This window comes from Sciurus vulgaris (assembly GCF_902686455.1).
Source record: "Sciurus vulgaris genome assembly, chromosome: 14".
NCBI lineage: Eukaryota > Metazoa > Chordata > Mammalia > Rodentia > Sciuridae > Sciurus > Sciurus vulgaris.
In genome coordinates, this window is record NC_136475.1 from 17,084,273 (window position 1) to 17,105,508 (window position 21,236).

Here is a 21,236-nt window from a genome sequence, read left to right on the forward strand (position 1 = left end):
TCGGCACCCCTGAAGGCTGCTGACTCCCACCACACAGGGATTCCATGCAGCAACTGGCTTTGGCTGGAGAATAGTGGAGAGATGGCACAGCTAGAGTTGTCTGAAGAATACAAGGTGCCCATTAAGTGTGAATTTCAGACTCGACATGTTTTAGTATAAGTATGTCTCATCCACTGTGTTAAAAAAAAAAAAAAGTTGCTTATCTGAAATTCAGGTTCAACTGCCGACTGAGTATCCTGTGCTTTTATTTACTAAATCTGGCAGCTCCAGGTGTAGCAAAGGACAGAAACCACATCACAGGCCATCCATGCTCCACTTGCTGGCCATGCCCTTACCTCCTGCCTTCTGCCACGTGGTGGGTCCATCCCTGCCAGACTCAGGTCTCCTCTCTGTGCTCAGTCTTTTCTTCTCTGAGTCTCACCGAACTCCTTCTGTATCCCCTACCAGTAAAGTATCTGAAAATTCACCAACATTGGGGAATGTGCCTGCCATTACAGTATTATACACGCTCAGTTCCTTGTCTCTCTCTCTCTCTGACTTAGTTGTTTTGGGATGCTATAACACATTGTCGTGCTAAAGGGCTTAAACAAGGAATATTTACTTCTCACAGTCTGGTGGCTGCTTGTGTCCTCATGTGGTGGGAAGATGCTGAGAGAGCTCTCTGAGGGCTTTACCTCCATGACCTCATCCCTCCCACAAGTTCTATCTCTTGAGACCATCACTTCCGGTGTTAGGATTTCAACATAGGGAGTTTAGGGTGGGGGAACACAAACATTCTGTTCATAGCAGCTTCCAAATACTGTCCTGGGGTACAACGTGGAGAGGGTCTCACCTTGATAATCAGATTCATCAAGGTGTCTTCCTAAAGAACACACTTACCAGGCAGATTTGCTGCTTTCTGCCACCATCACCATCACCATCTCTCCCCTAAAAACAAGCAGATGCACAGATTCAAAACCAAGTTATTGTTTCTTTAACAGTAATTTTTCTTTTTTGCTTCATCGGGCACCAAGGAATGGAGTTTGAGTCAGAGGTCAGGAAATAGCAGATGGTGTATCAGACCAGGGGGCTTGTGCAGAATGCTAGACAGGGGACAAAAGAATACGGAAAGACCTGGGAGAAGTTCATATGGACATTTTGTGTCAATGCTACTTACATCTGCTGGCTGAGGATGGACTCTCAAAGGCCCTGGACTAAGCCAGCGGGAACAAGGACACCCGTGGATTCCAAACCATGCCAGCAAGTGTTCTTTCATTACCTTGCCACACAAATCCAATAATAAGGAACATCTCTGTCTAAAAACAGTATTTCTAGGGGCTGCAGGTATAGTTCAGTGGTGGAGCATAAGCCTAGTGTGTGCAAGGGCCTGGGTTCATACAAACAGGTAGGGAAGAAAGGAAGAAAGGAACGAAGGGAGGAGAGGAAAAAGGAAGGATCGCACTGAACACACTAGGCGAGTGTCTACCACTGAGCCACATTCCCCAGCCCTAGATAATTGATCTTTGTTAGTCAAAGATTGACAGATTCAGTCAACTCTCCATATTCACAGCACTGGATTTAACCAATCAGATGGAAAATATTTTAAAAATTTTGCATCTGTATTGAAACTGTATACTCTTTTTTCTTCTATTATTCCTCAAATGATACAGTATAACTATTTACATAGCATTTACATTTTATTGGATATTGCAAATAATCTAGAGATAATTTAAGGTGTATTGGTTATACACAAATATTATACCATTTTATATAAGGAACTTGAGTGTCCTTAGATTTAGTATCCCTGGAGTTGGGGGTTCTTGGAACTAATTCTATGTTGATACTGAGGGGCATCTATATTTGCAAAGCTGGGCTTCTGATCAGCTAAAAATATTAAAGATTTTAGTTTATTGGTTCCAAAGCAATTCAATTCCAACTGAAAGCAAAGAATGTGATGTTTTTACCTGGTGTCAAGAATATGAGGGGGTCTAAGATTTTACCCTATTTGCAAACAAGCTAGCCGGCCCCAGTTCATGGATTCCAGAAGGAGACAAAAGACTTCTGGGTTGGAGACAAAGAACTTTATCACTCACAGCAATCACAGTAGCTAAAGTATTGCTTCATGGGGTAGGGTGTAGATGGAAATACGTACACATGAGTGTGCTTGACATACTTCCAAAATAACTTCACTGCCTTTATTAAATATAGGTCATGGTCACACTAATACTGCTCAACATTAGGTGGACATATTTTGGTTATACCATCCATTCTAAGAATGGACACAAACATGTTCCAAAACTTAAACCTCTTCAATTAGTAAGAAATTTTTCAGTTGAAAGAATCAGCAATAAACTCAAATGGGCTTTAAAAATTAAGAAACTTATTAGTTCACCTAATTGAAAGGTCAAAAGGAAGTCTTTTCCTATGAACTCTTCAATATCAGCCCAGGAGATTTTTTTCCCCTCTTCTCTCTGCCTTCTACAGTGTCTGTTTCATCTTAAGGGTGGCCCCACTTGTAATCCAATATGGCTGCCAGCAACTCCAGTGTACACATACTCTCCTGTTCAGGTCCAAAAAAGTGAGCAGCTCACCAGGAAGAGTCCAAAGAAGAATAAGGGAGCTTTATCCCTGAAGTCCTCAGAAAGTAGCTTCTTGGCCTATCTTATCTTTTTCTTGTGGTGCTGGGGTTTGAATCCAGGACCTGGTGCTTATGAGGTAACACTCTACCAACTGAGCTATATCCCCAGCCTGCTGCTTGAGCTTTAACAAGAAAATGTGTTCTTGTGCCAATCCACAAATCTATCACTATGGCTGGGGATGGGATGTTCTGGTTGACTTAGACAATTCCATAGCTCAGGACCTGGTTATGGAATAGAATTCCCAAATCTGTAGGAGATAGTGAAGTGGATGACTAAACAATATTTGAGATGCTTTACCAAGAGGAGAGACAATGCTTTCCACAGTTTATGTTTATAAAAATGACCCATAAACTGAAAGACATCAATCAGGGTCCCCAGGCACACCGTGTCCTCTTTCTTGGTTGGCATTGCATTTGCTGGCCATTTCAGGAAAGGCAGCTGTCAGTAACCTCAGGTGTGTTGAACACATGTGACTGAGAGCAGTTTGCAATCCAGCTTCCTTAAGATTAGTTTCCTGTTGCTACTATAACAAATTACCACAGTTTAGTGCCTTAAAATAACACAGATTTATCACATTATAGTTCTAGAGGTTAGAAACCAAGGACTAAAGCTTACATGTGGCAGATTGTCTTCCTTTCTGAAGGCCCTGAGTAGAGTCCATTTTCTACACTTTTCCAGCTCAGAGAGGCTGCCTGCATCTCATGCTCATGTCCCCTTCCATATTCAAAGCCAGGAATCGCCTGTTGGATCTTTCTCACATCATGTCACTTCTGCGTTGTTCTTATCCCCCCCCCCCCCTTCTACTTTTAAGGAACCTGGTGATTGTATTGGTCTGGCCAGTTGCTTTGGAAAAATCTCCTTATCCAAAGTCAACTGATTACCAACGTTAATTCCCTTTCATCATATAAGGTACATATTCACATGTTCCAGAGATGTGGATGTGGACATCTTTGCTTACCACCAGTGAGAAGAAAGTGATATAAAGATTAGCTGGATTCCCTACTGTGTAAATGGAAAGTTCTCTATTTACCTATTTAAATATATAATTTCCTTTTTATTCCTTGTAACTACTGGCAGTGGAGAAGCAAAAAAACTCCCTATTTAAATGTAATGTATTATTATTCCATAATGACTTACTTAAGGGTGCTAATTTCATCACTTTCACTGGTGAGCAATTTTGTTGAAGAAATTAACTTTAATAGTGAACAAATAAATTGAGCAAAGCTGAGGACAGTCTTATCGGGACAAATTCTAATAGTTCCACTACGTGTATATTTAGTTCCTGTTTACTATTTTTACTTATATTCTTCTATGCATCTCAGTTTTATTTTACAAAGCACAATGTAGATTCTGTTTTTAGAGTTATCATAGTAATTACATTCTGTCATTCTTAACCCACAAGAAAATTTCCAACTCAGTAATTACATTTTTGCGATGTCAAAAACACTGCAGATTTTAACTCTTCCAAATGGAACACAATGTTCTCCCATGAAGCAGTTTACCTGAATATGTGGGCATGTCCACTATTTCCCTCTCTCCAGACGACTCAATGGCATGTGTAATAAAGGAGAAATTTTCAAGCAGGTGAAGACACGTTTCTTAAGTATAAGCAAACCATGTGCTTTGTTTGACAGATGCAGCTTTCTCGAGATTTCAATGCAGTGTAATGGATGAGAGTGAGTTTTAGTGATTCATGCCTCGAGACAGCTATGTTATGACATATTCCAGCTGTGAAAAGAGGAGCTGTCAGAGTCTGCTTGGCCAGGTGTGTTGGGGTCCCCAACACTACCCTCAGGTTCAGTGATTTGCTTGGAAGACTCACAGGACTCAGAAGCTCACACTGCATAATAGGGCCGAGTCCCAGAAACTCAGACATATGCCTCCAGGTAGGTGTCTCCTCCCTGTGGAGCTGCATGGGGACATACTTAATTCTCCCAGAGATGATGCATGGCAATATGTGCAAAGTAGTACCGAGTTTGGAAGCTCACATGGGCCTAGTGTCCAGGGATATTGCTGTAATTCAGTCCTGTGTGCACTATTGCATCTGCATGACTGATCCTGCCACTTAGTCTTCCAACTCCCAAGGGTCAAACTGACACAGTATAGCCCAGGGCCTCAGGCATACAAAAGTGCTGGTATCCGGAAGGATATTTCAAGGGCTCAAAGGTTATTTCTCAGCAACTGGTCAAGAGCCAGTCCTGCTGAAGATGGACCTTTCTTTGGAATGTATAGTGTTTGAACAATCCAGGCCTACTGAATTTAGCCTTTATTGCTAGTATTGGCATATTGCTACATCCATGTATGTTGTATTAAATGTGTAAGGTGCTCCAATATAGAAGAGAAGTACATGCTAAATAATCATACCTGGTTTAAAAATGGAAAAAGTTGGCATTTATACCATACGATCAGCCAATAATCAAATTTCGGAAACGAGACAGATGAATAGTGAGTCAATATGGAAATTTGAACTGATCTGCACATTCTACCCAGAACATGTCATGGTTGACTTTAAAGGGGTCCCAGCCTTTTCCATAACGCTACTTGATCTCATCATATCATTAGGATGGTAAAAATACATTTCTAGAAGCCATAAAAATATATACTTTCAAATTTTACAGATCAGCCTCTGCCCACATTATACATTCTCCAGGATCCTCCAAACTTAATCCTTTCCTCCACCATATCAACCTACTTCTGTAACACTCTTAGCAAGAAAGGCAGAGGAGGAAGATTTTGATATTCACCATTTTAAAAGCACCATTCAGTCCTTATAATCTTTATATTAGTTTGTTCAGGCTGCCATAATAAAATGCTACAGACTAGGTAGTTTAAAAATATAGCAATTTATTTTCTCACACTTGTAGAGGCTAGATGTCCAGGATAAGTTGCCAGCTGGCTGGGTTTCTCCTGAGTTCTCCTGCCTTGGCCTGAAGGTGACTATCTTCTCACCATGTCTTCATGTGATTCTCCTCTGGACTCACGCATCTCCGGTGTCTCTTCTTCCTATAAGAACACTAGTCCTAAGGAATCATGGCCTCCCCATTATGACTTCATTTAACCTTAATTACTTCTTTGAAGTTCTTATCTCAGGACTAGGGTTATAGCTCAGTGGGAGAGCATTTGCCCCTTATAAATGAGGCCCTGTGTTCCATCTCAGTGACATGGCTTCCCTGCTTCCAAGCTAGGAAGCCAGGCCTAGAACTCCGGGCTCAGACGGCAGCATAGCAGTGGAGCAGTGGAGCAGCTGAGTGGCAGCCGGGGTGGGTCTGAGCATAGGCAGTGGGCACAGGCCTCTGCCACCTGGAGCCTGCGTGCAGGCATGTGAGCCAGCGTCCAGGTGAGCCAAGGCGGTTTGACCTGTCATCCTTCAGCAGCCAGGCCTGGACATGGCACAAGGCCTGCTGCAGAGTCTCCTCCAGGCAGCGCTGCAGCCCATCCAGTGACCTCAACCTCCACTGCCTGACCTGCCTCGAGAAAATGGAAGTAGGGCATACTTGAATGAAAGTTAAAACTCTAGAATTCACCAAGTGTTAGTGTGTTTCCTAACCCCGAATAGCACAAATTTGGACCAATAGAGTTAGTAGTTTTCCAGACCCTAATTAGCATAGGTTTGGACCAATAACAGTGAACACCCAATGCTATATAGACCCCTAAACTAGCACACTCCGGGTGGGAGAAAACCTGCTATCAGGTCCCCTCTCGCCCTGCCAGAGTTCTCTTCCTGTTCTTCAATAAATCCTAATGTTATACTCACTCATCCTGGTCTGTGGATTTCATTCTTTGAATTCATGAGACAAGACCCCAGAAAGAAGAAGAAATTGAAGATGAGCTGCTGGGGTCTGCGGCACACTGGAGGGCACGGCCTGCCCTTAAGTGCTGCAACCCTTCCTGGCTGCAGAGGGGAGCTGGTGCAGACCCCGCCTACCAGCAGAAGCAGTGAATCCCCTTTCATCTCAAGACTTCAGTTTCATCAGTACCACAAAAAGAAAAAAAATAAAGAAATCAGACCTAACTAAAGGGTCCTGTCTCCAAATACAGACATATGGAAAGTTAAGTCTTCCACATTAGAATTTTGAAGGAACACAGTCTTCAGTATTTCATAACTGATCATACCACTAATTTGGACAACACAATCCCAGACCCTCCAGCCACTCCACCCTTTCAGGCCCCCACATAACAATTCAGTAACAAAGCAGCAGCTGCATCCTTTCAGGGCTGGCTACACAGCAGGCACTATTCGAACTATTTTACATGAATTCATGCATTTAATTCTCATGCAGTGGCCCAATGAATGCCCCTCTTTCATTACCACAATCTGAAATAGAAGTTGGCAGCATTTTTATTTTTTATTTTTTTTCTTGCAAGGAGCAAATGGAAGGTTTTTTAAGAGTTGTAAGCCTTCATTCAAGTTCCTGTCAAAACGACCCAACTCTGCTGTGGTACCTTGGCCATAGACAATACGCAAACCAGCGTGTGTAGTTGTGATCCATTAAAACGATTTAAGCACACCAGAGGTTGAACTTCTTGTAGCTTTCATCTGTCATAAAGTATTCTTCTTCTTTTGATTTTTTTCCCAACCTTTTTAAAAATGTAAAATCCATTCTTACCTCTCAATCTGAACAAAACAAGTGACAGACCAATTTGGCCCGAACTATAGCCATAGTTCCCCAACTGAGAAATAAAATGAAGAGTAAGAAAGAAGAGAATGGCAACTTGATGCTGGTCAACCAACGCGGAAGTTACAGCAGAACATGGGTGATGTGATTGATATATATGTGTTAAGGGCTAAATATGCAGAGAAACAAGACGTTACTTAAGGGTACATTCCCAAGTTATAAAAACAGGCAAGAGTGTAAAGACCACTAAATTTAAGGTAATAAAGAAGGAAGAGAAGGGCATCCAGGTGAGTTGTGGGGAATTTCAATTGTATATGTCATCCTTTATTTTTTAAAAAAGGATCTGGGGCAAAAGTTACAACATGTTGAGACTTGACAAAGTTGTGTGATGGATATTGACAAAATAAGTCAAAATAGCTGCGCAAGTGTCAAAAAGAAGAGAGCAAAATCCTCTCCGAATGTGAGATTTACTGACAGGAGGAAGGTTGTCATGAAGAGATCATGTCGGGAACTAAATCCACCAAAGTGAACAATTTCCTGGACTCTAACCACATCTTTCAAGGTTTGAGGATTACTGGAGTGACCAGCTTTGCCGCCTGTCTCAGACATTCCAATGGACTTCCAAAATTTAACACCCCGCCTTATTTGTGTTAGGTGCCAAACTGTCAGACTTGGTAAAAGTCCAAGTCCATGTTACCTCTGCAAAACACTGGTTTGGGTGCCTATGTTTCATTTTAACCTCATTTATTATTTCTTTATTTATAATATGTAGGGAAGGAAAGGAGCAATCCCCTTTCTGTCCATCATAAAGGGTAATGGTGCTTGGTACAGTGGTGGACTCCTGTAATCTCAGCTATTTGGGGACTGAGGCAGGAAGATCACACATTGGAGGCCATCCTGGGCAACTTAGCAAGACCCTGTCTCAAAATTTAAAAATGTTAAAGCCTAGATATATAGCTCAGTGGTAAAGAGCTCCTAGGTTCAATCCTAGTACCACCGAATGAAAAAATAATGAGGAATCACAGTGACACACACCCTGTAAAGTGTAACCAATTTGGTTGATAATAGTAACATGGAGACTTCAGATTGAGGTGAACTGCTCCTTTTTATGCTTAGGCTGATGAACCTGAACAGTCAGGTAGAAACATGACTGAATAAAAAGCTAATGGAAACAGAGTGGGGAACCCAGCAAGGCCTGTCTGTTCTGACTTTTTCTGGTCCCTCTGTACAGCATCCCTTCCTCTCAGGTACAGTGCAGAACCCCTTCCGAACTTGGGGGTGAGTCTCATGACTTACTTTCAGACAAGGTGGGTCACAGAATTGCATTATGGGTAACTCTTATACAGAAAGGCAGGGGAAAGTTGGAGTGCTCTTTTTAGGTCCCACAGCTTTGGGGAAAAGGGGTCCTGGTTTCTATGATCTGCCTTGAGGACTAGGAATTCTGGTTTCCATGACTTGGGGGAGAATGAGGAGAGAGAAACAGGAGGGCAGGAGAGGGTCAGGGAGGAGTCTGCCTTCTACAACCTTTACTTTTAGGTATCTTTTTCTAGTCCCAACAGGTACATCAGTTTTTATTATTTTATTCTTCATACCTTCCTATGTGCTTAAAATATTTTATAATTTAATAGAAAAAATCTAAAGAAAAAACATAAGGAAAAATTGAGAAAGAAAGGTATTAAATCTAATATTTGTTTTGTGTTTAGTTAAGGCTTTTTTTCATTGAGTTTTGCAAATGTCTATGGTTCGAACATAAAACATTTTCATCAATCACTTAACACATTTTCATCAATCACTGCACACATAACTTCCCAAATTATAGTCAAACACAAAAACATTTTGAATAAAAATAGCTATGTTGCTGTAATGAGATGAATTGCCCCACCCCAAAATCATATGTTGAGGTCCTGGAAGGACAGAGTCCTAAAAAGGGTAACTAAGTTAAAATGCCATCATTAGAATGGTCCCATATGTCAGCTGTCCTTATAAGAAGAGGAAACACAGACATGCACAGAGGGAGGACCAAGTAAAGACATAAGCAGAGATGGCCATCTGCAAGCTGAGAAGAGAGTCTCTAAAGGGACAGAGCATGTGGTCAACACTTTCCTTGGTCTTGGATGTTGAGCCTCCAGAATCACAAGAGATTACATGTCTATGAAGCCACCCAGTCTGTGGTCCTTTGATATGACAGACTTAGCCAACTGATATAATTGCTTTGTCCAATTATACAAATAAACTCATTTCCAAATTAAACAATATGTAAAAATACAAATAAAAGAGAAAAAACCTATTATTCCACCACCATGAGAAAATAACTATTATTTTCATTAATACCCTTCCTAGCTTTTCTTCCCTTTGATACACACACAATTTTACAAAAAATGGAAAAATCCTCTCCATAGAACATATTCCTTAGCTACCCAAAGACGTTTGGGTTTCATTAAGGTAATGTTTAACATTGTTAGAAACCTTTCCCCAGTCCATAAACCTCTGAGGTTCATGGAATCATAGTTTTTAAATGCGTGTTGGTTACTGGGCTTTTGGGGAGAAAGAAATAAATTGATACTCATTTGCTGAAAACAAAGGTATTGCTCACCCTCTGTGGCCAGGGCGCCAGGAGGGAGCCACAGAGGGGATGGTGCTCACTCTCCAGCATATCTTGTCTTATTAAAGCACCTGAGAAACAAATTAAGTACATGGAAATACATCCTTTATACAAATTGGGGAAATCCTTAGTTCTGAGTAGAGCATGTGATTATGTAAGAAGGGATATCAGAGAGAGAACAGGAGATCCCTTGTTAAAAGATAGAGATTTGACTTACTGTGTAGGAAATTTTGTCTCCCATATTTTCTATTAATTTAAATTTCCATTACAGTTTATTAAAAGCTTTTAAAATTTCAGATTTCATTTTCAAACAATCAGGAAGTACCTATAGAATAATGTTTTACAAACGTTTCCATTGAAAGAGGGAGAATGGGATAAAGCATGACATTTCTTTAAAGTCTAATATTTTACTCACAAAGGAATACACATTTTCCAATCTACTCTGTAACAAAGCCCTGCCACCTTAAAATAATCCTTTATGCTACTTACCATTGAGGATAATTGACAAAAATTATGAAAATGGTGACCTGTTTATTCTGTGACCTCGAAGGTGAACATCTTTGTAGCGTGAGAGATACTAAAACCAGGGGTCAAGTTCTCCAGAGAGACAAAACCAAGAGGATATGTAGACAGGTGACGGGGGACTCATCAGGGGACTTGGCTCCTGTAGTTATGGAGGTTGAGTAGCCCCATGACAGGCCGTCTGCAGGTTGGAGACCCTAGATGCTGCTAACATGGCTCAATCCAAGTCTAGAGGTCTGAGAACCCAGTGGGCCACTGGTGATAAGTCTTAGAATCCAAAGTCCCGAGATCCTGGAGCCTGACATCTAACTGCAAGATAATAAGACCCTTTACCATTTCCCTAGGTGTTATGGGTTTAAATGTGAGATGACCCCTGAAAGACAATGTGAGACAATACAGAAATGTTCAGAGGTGAAAGGATTAGATTATGAGAGCTAAAATCTAATCAGTGGTCTAATTCATTTGACTGATTAATTATTTGAAAGAACTACTGTTGAGGGTAGGGTGTGGCAGGTAGGGTATGGCTGGTGGAAGTAGGTCCCAGGGGCTAGGGCTTGGGGGCTCATATTTTGTCCATGGCACCTCTCTCTCTCTTCTTCCTGGTCACCATGAGTTGAGCTTTCCTCCTCTACACCCTTCCGTCATGATGTTTTGCCTCACCTCAGGTCCAGAGCAATGGAGTCGCCACCAACCATGGATTGAACCTCTGACACCATGAGCCCCAGATTAAACTTTCCCTCCTCTAAGTTGTTCTTGTTGGGTATTTTGGTCACAGTGATGAAAGGCTGATGAACACACTAGGTATTCCATAATCCAGTCCAGTTGACACCTAACTTTAACTCACACTCGGTTTTAGAGATAGTGAAAAGGGGCTGAGTTCTTCTGAAGGAGGCCAGGGGCTCTCCTGGGTTGAGGAGAGAGTGGAAGAGATGCACGTCTGTAGAGCCCCAGTCTGGCAGAGGGTGCAGGCCAGGGCTCCCAGGCTGGTGAATGCTCTTGATGAAAGTGGTACATCATCATTGTAATACGCAAAGAACAGAGAAGTACAGAAAATAAAAACAGACCCCTCATCCTAAACCACAAACCCCTCAAGCCCTCTGAAATTACCAGTTATATCCTTCTGCTGTACACTTCCAGAACTTTTTCCAAGCACCCATCAACATATATGTAGTTAGGAATTTAAAATGAAGTCATCTGCATCTATCATTCCTCAGCTAACTATTTTTACTCATTATTTGATCTTAGACACTTAGACTCTATGTCATTCTTTGAAAGGCCAAATTTAATAACATTGAGAAAACTTAGTTTCTTTGTGTTCCCCCAGTGCTAAGCATTTTAGTTACTTCCACTTTTGCCATCATAAATGAGGTTATAACAAACCTTGTCTGTAAATTCTTTTTTTTTTTTTCCTGTGTGCTACTCTTTTTTTGATCCCCAAGGCAAGCTAGTGAAAAAATGTTGTAATATGATATTTAAAAGGCCACAGTCAGGTAATAGGAAAGATAATTCATAAACCCTGGGGACTGACTGAATCTGGGAGACAGATTGGGAGTGTCCAGTCAGATATGTTCAGATACAAATGGCCAGGTGACAGATGGCATAGTTCCTTCTTCTTCTTCTTCTTTTTCTTTTCTTTCTTTCTTTTGTTTTTCTTTTTTCTTTCTTTTTTTTTTTTTTTTTGGTACTGGGGATTGAACTCAGGGGCACTCAACCACTGAACCACATCCCCAGCCCTATTTTGCATTTCATTTAGAGACAGGGTCTCACTGAATTGCTTAGCATCTCATTTTCGCTGAGTCTGGCTTTGAACTCTTGGTTTTCCTGCCTCAGCCTCCCAAACCACTGGGATTACAGGTGGGCACCCCCACACCAGGTTTAGTTCCTTCTTGAGACCAATGTCCTGGGTCCCTCGGGCCTGGCTGTGCCCTTGACAAGTTATGGAACTGTCTATATTGCATTTCCCTTGTCTCTAAAGGGAGGTTAATAATAAAACCTACCTCACAGGGTTATCATGAAGATCACAAAATATCATGTGACCACAAACTTCCTTGGTATAAAAGTCAACAAATCCCATTATAGCAACAATCTTAGAAATACAAAAAAACCATAACAATCAACCCTCCATAGGCACAGGTTCTGCATCCATGGATTCAATCAACCTGGGATCAAATATACTAAAATAATTGTGTCTCTTATGAACATGAAGACTTTTTTCCTTATCATTATTCCCCAGACAATTAGGCATAACAACTATGTCCATGGCATTTATACTGCATTGAATATTATAAGTAATCCAGAGATGATTTAAAGTGTTCAGGAGGTTGTGCACAGGTCCTTGTGCGGATACTATGCCATTTATGTGAGAGCTTTGAGCATCTGTGGATGTTGGTGTCTGAGAATGGGGAGCTCCTGGAAGCAATGTCCCCCACAGAAGCCTAGGGTGACTTTAAGAGCATAAGTGACCGTCATTGTCACTGCATTGCCTCATCCTGGACCACCTTCTCAAACACTTATGGGGGGAGTTTGCAAAGTGCAAGAGACTTCAGCTGTGGCCAGGAGGAGCTTTTCTCAGGAATTTAAATAATGCCACTCTTTGAATAACAATTGGAGAATCAGATTCTCCTATCTGTACATCTTCCAGAAATAGGTAGCTTCCCATGAGAGGTGAGTGAGAGGATAAAGTTCCCATCCCACACCCTCCCTGGCAGCTGCTTACAATGCAAGGAAACATTTCTTAGCAAGCAGTCACAAGTACAGTCACACTACTGATATTAATATTAATATACCTTATGCTGATTAAGGAACCCCCAGTGTAGGTTCTGATGGCAAAATTTGAAATTATTTGCCCTATAGTCACTACTAGATCCAGGCAGATGTGCTGTACCATTTGGGGGTACTATTCATATTACCTTCTAAAGGAGTGGTACACCCCTCCCCCTAAGAATTGTGCAGGATGGCAACATTATTTCAGAAATTGACTCCTTAGTGGGTCTTGCAGATAGTAGGCATGGTGTGTGCATTTTTAAAAAGTTTTATTGAGGTATAATTAAAGAATTGCACATATTTGTAGTGTACAATTTGACAAATTTAGACCTATGCAAATACCAGGAAAAGACACATTCAACACCTCCTAAAATTTTCTTGTGTTTGTTTGTTTTGGTTTGGTTTCATAGTACAAATACTTAACCCTTTTTGAAAAAGGGTCAATATTGTATTGTTAATTCTAGGTACCACATTGTACAGAAGATCTCTAGAACTTATTCCACTAAGGTAACTATGTTAATGAGCTTTCTATTACTGCAACAAAATATCTGAGATGATATTTTGTCAACTTATAAAGATAGATGGTTTATTTTGGCTCACAGTTTTCAGAGGTTTCAGTGCATGGTCAGTTTGTCAGATTGCTCTTGGTCCTGTGGCAGAGCATCATGTCATGGTGGGAAGCACATAGCAGAGCAAAACTGATCACCTCTTGGCTAGGGAGAAAAAAGGAAAAAAGAAAGAGAAGGGACTGTGGTCCCACCACCCCTTCAAGGGCACATTCCCAGCAACTAGGAGACCTCTCATTAAGCCTCATCTCTTAATATTTCCACTACCTCCCAATAGTGCTACTTGGGGACTAAGTCTTAATTACATGAGCCTTGGGGGAACATTCCAGATACAAATTCCAGCAGTAATCGAAATGTCACCTTTTAATAACAAATCCCCATTTCTCCTGGCAGATACATCCTTGACTTCTGATGACTTCTAATTGCCTCTCAACCATAACCCTCAACTTACCAAAGCACACCGATCATACTGCCTATGCAAAGTATTTTAAGCCCATTACAGTAAAAATCTGAATGAGATGATCAGAAATTTGACTAGCACTTTAAACTTTTCACAAATCCTTAGTGTTTCAGACTGATATTCTGTCATTGTTTTAATATGTGAAAAATATTCTTTACCTGCAGAAAAAACATTGTGGACCCAGAAGATCCCCGATGTGTCCGCTTAACGCTCACTGGCCGGATGATTTCAGTATCCTCAGAAGAAGTAGAATTTGCCAAGCAGGCCATGTTTTCAAGGTGCGTAGATGCTCTAAAATTGGTTGGCCCAGAAATATACATTAATAAAGCATAACTTCCTTTGGTTGTGCCATTTGATGCCTCAGATGCAAGGACAGTGGTTGATCTGAGCTGCCCTTCAGTAGCAATATGACCAACTTTGTGCTGGTCACTGTGATCACTATCAGAGGCAGCAGAGGCCATGGAGGCCAGACAGGCGGACCACGGTGGGTTGACACCACCTTTAGAAAACACCCCACACTGAAGTATTCCAGGCACAATTCCTACAAATTTGCATCCTTTGGCAACATTCCACCCTGCAATGAAAATAGCTGAACCTGCCTAATCAAGTCAATGCAACAAACATTGCCCTGTGCCTACTCTAAGTTTTTGCTTTGTTATAGATGTTTTCCCCTGTTCGTCTTTGAATTATGTTTGTAACATTTTCATTTATCAAGAACATTTTTATGAAGTTAAAAATATTAGTGAGCCATGACCTGTAAGGATATTATAATGTGTACAGGGGTACCGGTGGGGGAAAAGGCAAACCAATCAATAGCAGAAGGTGGAGTGGGATGTTTCTTGTCTACTCTTATTGGTTTCTCAGACTGGACCAACAGTCCTGAGCTTGCCGCAGGAATGGAAACTTTTCCATGAGCAGATGTGTTTCATGGGCTCCCCGTTTTGTTAACATTTCACACAGAGATGCATGAAGCTTTTCTTGATGTTTCCTACTAACAATCACCAGCATCCACTGAACACTTGCTCTGCAGGTGTTTTACGTATGCTTCCTTATTTGCTCCCCACAAACCTTCCTGACGGGAGTACCATCAGACTCACCCACATGACAGGTAAGGAGAGACTGTGGCTTGTGAGCATCGATGGCCCACAAGGCATTGCAGTTCATTAGCAGTTGAACTTGGGTCAAATCAAGGAGCCTGGCTCAGGACATGGCATTTTGCCACTCAGTGTGGAACTGCAAGCTTCCTGCCTTCCTAAAGCTTTCCCAGGCCCTGACACCCAGCTCCTCAGCTTCTGCTTCTGCTTCTGGCTGAGTTGAGCAGCTCTCAGCCCAAATAAAACTAGGAATCTGAAGGTTCAAAACTGGCCCCAGGGTGCACCCCTTGAACAAGAACATCTTTATTGTGATCTCTCTTTGTTCCTTCAGGCACCCAGGGATGAGGAAGTGGCCCCGTCAGTATGAATGGTTCTTCATGAAGATGAGGATAGAATATATTTGGCTTCAGAAATGGTATGGAGGTGTATCTGACATTTCTAGGGAGGAATATTTCAAAGCGGTTCCCAGAAAGGCCTGATGGAATGGAAGAAGTCCTTGGTGTTTGCGTTAAAGTGAAAACCTTTTACGTGATGTAACCAGACAGCTCTTGAATGCTGTCTCTTCGTTGAAGGCTTCCTGGCTGCCCTGTCATTGCTACAGCAGAATGAGAGAGGACGAAGAGAGAGCCTCGTGCTAGACTTGAGACTCAAGTGGTCATTTGAAGATGCCCCGTTCACACAGGTACTTCACAGAGATAGTCTTCATTTACACTGCATTCAATCCAGACTCACTTCTTGGTTGTCAAAATGGCACACTGAGACCTTTGCTGGTCCATTCTTTAGGAAAAAAATTATACCTGTGTGTAGAATATGATTGCTTTGTATTGTGGGAGTGTTTTTGTTGTTTTCTGTGCCAAAAGCAGTGTCTGGGATCAAAGCTCATTGCAACCACAAAGGAGTTGAATGTGCATCACACAGCCTCAAAACTGTGTACGGGTGAGGATGGAGGACTCTCTGTCTGTGGATTATTCATCATGCTCCTGGATTGCAAATGCATTATTGAGTCACATTTGCTAGATTGTCCTGGTCCCTGATGAAGCTCCTTCCCCTATATTATGACCATCAATGTAAGAACATGCAGAGTTTGCAGCACAGACCTATTCTATATAAGCAGATGTTGGTATAACATTAAAAAGAATGGATAGATTTGATCTCAAGCTTTTTAGATCCCAGCTGCTCACATTTTTTCATAGAGAGTTCCCCTCTTGCATGCTTGAGGAGTGGCATCCAAAATGAGAAGCACCTCATGCCATGGTTTATAGAGAGGAAAAGGGAGAAGGTTAGGCTGTGAAGGAAAAAGACAAAGCCTAAGAGAAGGATGAAAGAGGTCAGTAACTGAGGGCCCTTTACAGAGGTCGTCCCATTTAGGCCCAACCAACGGGTGCATGTCGTCATTGTCACTTACAGACAAGGAAACTGAGGTTCTGCATGGCTCAGTTAACATTCCAGGGTCAGATTCCTGAATTCACTGCACATAATGGATGGAGTAGTACCTCCAAGAGTTTCAATTTTAAGAACAAAGAGTTACTGAAATGCTTAGGTAGTCACTGAACCAGGAAAATCCTTAAAGTGATTTGAAAGACAATGACTAATTTGTCTGGAGATGATTTGTCGCTGTTATCAGGAAAAGAAAAGTGTGTCAGAAATTTGAGTACTACAGATTTAAATTTTTCTACAAGTTATATGCAGGAGCTCCTGGTGTTTTTAAGAAACTGCATCTGAGTATACATCCTGCATGGACCAATGTGTGCACACCTAAGATCTCTTATAATTGAAATCTAAAGGATCTAGTAAAATCCAAGTTTTCTATTTTTCTATAATGGTTGTAACTCTCTTTGGTGGATTAGGTATGCCATATAACACAAAAACACATCATTATGTATAGGAAATTCTTAAATAAAATATTATTAATGGTTATGTTTCTGCTAAACAAAATAAGACATGAAGAAGGTGTGAGTTGTCAAAAATATATTTTAAGTGCCTATTACTAAAAACATAGTAAGATGCACAGAATTCGTTTTTGTCATAAGCCAGTTCTCAGAAGAGTTCCTAACAATGGTAATTTCTAGTATATAAAAATAAGATACATTTTTCAGGGTATTTCATATTTTCAGAGTTTAAAGTTATTGCTACCCCAATTTTAAAGAAAGGGGGGAAAACTGGAAGAACAAGCCACCTACTTGAAAGTACTCCATAAGTTAATCTCTAACCTAAATCCTTGGAACATCCTCCCTATCCTGTCTTCAGATAATGTACCTACATCAGGTTTGCTTTGATATTCAGTTCCATTTGGCTCATTAAGGGTCCCTGATGCTTCAGAGGGTTTTACAGAGTGGGTTCCATTTGTAACCACTGGCAAAGGTTGTCAGGTAGTTATCCAAATTTCATGAAACGAAATCTGAACAATAAGAATAATCTTGAAAATTCATAAGTTTGAGTCCATTGGGCCCCATTCAGGCCATTATGTTCCAGAAAATCTCTAAAGAAATGTATACTGATTAAAAATTTTAATTTTTAATTAAAATTGTATTGGGGACCTGGGGCACAGTGATAGAGTGCTTGCCTGGCATGTGTGAAGCCCTTGGTTCAGTCTCTAGCACTGAAAAGAAAAAAATGACTATACTGGAAGTTTTAGACACAGAAATAAAGCAAGAAAAAGAAATAAAATGAATATGAATTGGAAAAAAGAAATAAAAGTATTCCTATTTACAGATGACATAATTATCTACATAGAAAATTCTAAATATCTACTTTTTAAACAATTTATAAAAGCACCTGAAACTAGTGAGGGAAATAAGACCTCAGGATACAAGATCAGTGCATGAATATATGAAAAACAAAACTATAAACACAATACCACTTACCACCACTCCAAAGAAAATTAAATACTTGGGGTATAAATTTAACAAAACATGTAAAGAATTTGAATGCTGAATAAATTTTATATGCTAATGAAAGAAATCAATTATTTAAATAAATGAAGAGATATACCATATTCATGGATTTAAAGACACAAAGTAGTAAAGATGTCAACTCTCCCAAACTGATCTCTTGGTTTAATATAATTATTATAGAAACTCCAGAAAGGTTTTGTAGACATATGCAAACAAGTTTTTTCTAGAAGTTTCCAGGGTTTGGGATGGCTGAAACAATCTTGTAAAAGAAGAACCAAGTAGGAAAAATCACTCTACCCAATGGAAAAATTTATTATATAGCAGTAGTACTTAAGATGGTATGTTATTGGTAGAGGTTTAGATGCATATGTCAATAGAACAGAACAGTGAATCCAGAAATAGTTCCATACAAATATGCTTAACTAATTCTTAATAAAGATACAGAATTAATTCAACACAAAGAGGACAATGTTTTTAATAAATGTACTGGAGCAAGAGGATAAAGTGAAACTTGGACTCAATTTCATACCTCCTACAAAAATTAACTCAAAAGAGATCATATCTGTAAACATAAAGTGTAAAACTATAAAACTATAGAAAGAAATATATCATGTTTTGAATCAATGGCTAAGCAAAGGGTTCCTTGACCTTACACCAAAAGCACAATTCCTAAAAGGAAATTTTGATAAATTAGACCTTATCAAAATTTAAAAGATTTGTTCTGCAAAAGACCATGTTAAGAGGAGGAGAAGACAGGCTACATATATAAGAAAAAATATTTGCAAACCACACATCTGACACAAGACTGGTATTTAAAATATATGAAGAACTCTCAAAACTCAACAGCTTCAAAAATCCAATTAGAAAATGGTTATGAAGGACCATTTCACTGCAGAGGGTCTACAAATGGCAAGTAAGCACATGCAATGATCTTCAACATCATTAGCCATTAGGGAACAACAAAATAAAACCACAATGAGATATCACTACACACCTACCAAGATTGCTAAAATAAAAACGAATGAGAACACCAAATGTTAGCAAGGATACCTAGCAAGAAACTGGATCAGTCATCCACTGCCACTGGGGGTGTAAAATGGAATACCCACTCTGGGAAACCATGCAGCTGTTTCCTGACCAGATGTGTAACAGCCATGCCAACCAGCAATTGTACACCTGGGCATTTATCCCAGAGAAATGAAAACGTATTTTCATAGAAAAACTTGCACATGAATTATTCATAATATTAAAGAACTGGAAACAACCAGATGTCATTTAACTGGTGACTGGTAAAACAAATTGTGATACATCCATTGCATGGAAAACTATTCAACAGTAAAAAAGAGCTAATTAGCAATATAGGCAGCATCTGGGATGATTCTCCAGTGAATCATGATGAAAAAAATCAATATGAACCGCTTGCACACTCTGTGATTCCATTTATGTAACATTTTGAAGTGCAAAATTATGGGAATGGAGACTAGATTAGGGGTTGCCAGGGAGGAAGGTAGAGAACAAGAGAGGGGGTTATAACTGTGATAGGGTAGCACTGAAGAACCTGTGGTGATGGAATGTTCAGTATCTTGACCAAATCCTGGTTGTGAAATTGTACTATAGTTTAACAAGATATTACCTTCAAGGGAACTGGGTTAAAAGTTTCAGAGGAGTTTTTGATATTATTTCTTAAAACTGCATGTGAATCTGTAAACACCTACAACTATCTCAGAAACTATGATTATCTCAGAGGGAAGGGTTTAATACAAACAAGACTCAAGCCTTCACTTAAGGCATTGTGTTCTCTATTTGTTGGTCCCCCAGAAAACAGGGAACTGAGCTAGTGCCAAAATCTACCAGGAAGGGGACAACATTTCTTATGTTTAACCAGAAATACATATGTTTATGGGAGAGATGTTAGCCTTCTTTAAAAGATTTCTAAATGTATTCAATTTAATGTTGAATACCAATTAATAAAAATCTGACAGTTCCTGGGATATAGCTCAGTGGTAGGGTACATGTATAACATTCTCCAGGTGCTCGATCAACCCCCAGCTCTGCAATGAAGGAATTGGACAAATCTGTGCATAGATTTTAGGTGTGACACTAAGGAGGGGAAGATGTCTGAGTGGTATATTGAGAGGGGGAAGAAGTACCCACAACTGCATATAATGATTCTCCGCTGATGTTTATACAAATAACTGTATTTCCTCTACATATTCTGAGAAGGAATTCTTTTGTTTCTGCGAATAAGTGAACTAAAGTACAGCCAGATCCACATGTTTTTATTTACAGTGGCTGGACATAGCCATGATGCCAACATATAGTGTGATTCTGCTGTCTCTTGTCTATGCTGATTCTGTAGCAGAGTTGTTTGGGAGTTGAAATGTGTTTCTGCAATTTGCCCAAAATATCTGAATTTCAGTTTTAATAAGTGAACTATCAAATACTGCTTTGAAAATAAAACCCTGGAATAATTTATTGATGCTTATTTGATTGCTATAGCAGCAATCATGGAAAATGTGAATTGTAATGAAGCTATGATTTGACAGTCCCATGTAATGCATGTGGAGTATAAAATGTTTTCAAAACTAGATGTGTCAGTTTCACCAAAGACTATTTCATTTTCATTCCCGATGTGGTTTCTGTGCTTGATTAAATGAAATTACGGTATTTATATACGGTTATTTCATGCGATATTACAAATTAACATTATTTAACTTCTAAGAAAATAGGTTCTAAATCAGTGAATGAGCTCACAAAATTTCCAATAGAAAGAAAAAAAATGAACTGGGTGACATTACACTGTGACTTTTTTTTTTTTTTTTTTTTTTTTGAGATGGGGTCTTTCTATGTTGTCCTGGTTGGCCTTGAACTCCTGGGCTCAAGCGATCCTCTGGTCTCAGTCCTCTAAGGAGCTGCACACCTGACTGTTATTTTTTAAAGGCTCTGAATAAAATGTACTTCATTCACAAACCTAAGAATGCTGATATAGGGGGCTGGGGATGTAGCTCAGTTGGTAGGGTGCTTGCCTCGCATGTACAAGGCCCTGGGTTCAATCCCCAGCACCACAAAAAAAAAAAAAAAAAAAAAAAGCTGATATAGTC

General features: G+C 40.0%; 1 protein-coding gene across 1 annotated transcript in view; it reads left to right on the forward strand.

Moving 5' to 3' along the window:
- CREG2 (cellular repressor of E1A stimulated genes 2) overlaps positions 1-20,749 on the forward strand; it is a 40,924-nt gene extending 20,175 nt beyond the window's left edge. Inside the window, exons 3-4 of the mRNA XM_079111496.1 lie at positions 14,312-14,425; positions 15,573-20,749. Coding sequence (XP_078967622.1) covers positions 14,312-14,425; positions 15,573-15,720 — 262 coding nt within the window. The 3' untranslated portion in view covers positions 15,721-20,749. The remainder of the gene's footprint in view (positions 1-14,311; positions 14,426-15,572) is intronic.
- Positions 20,750-21,236: the final 487 nt, after the last annotated feature.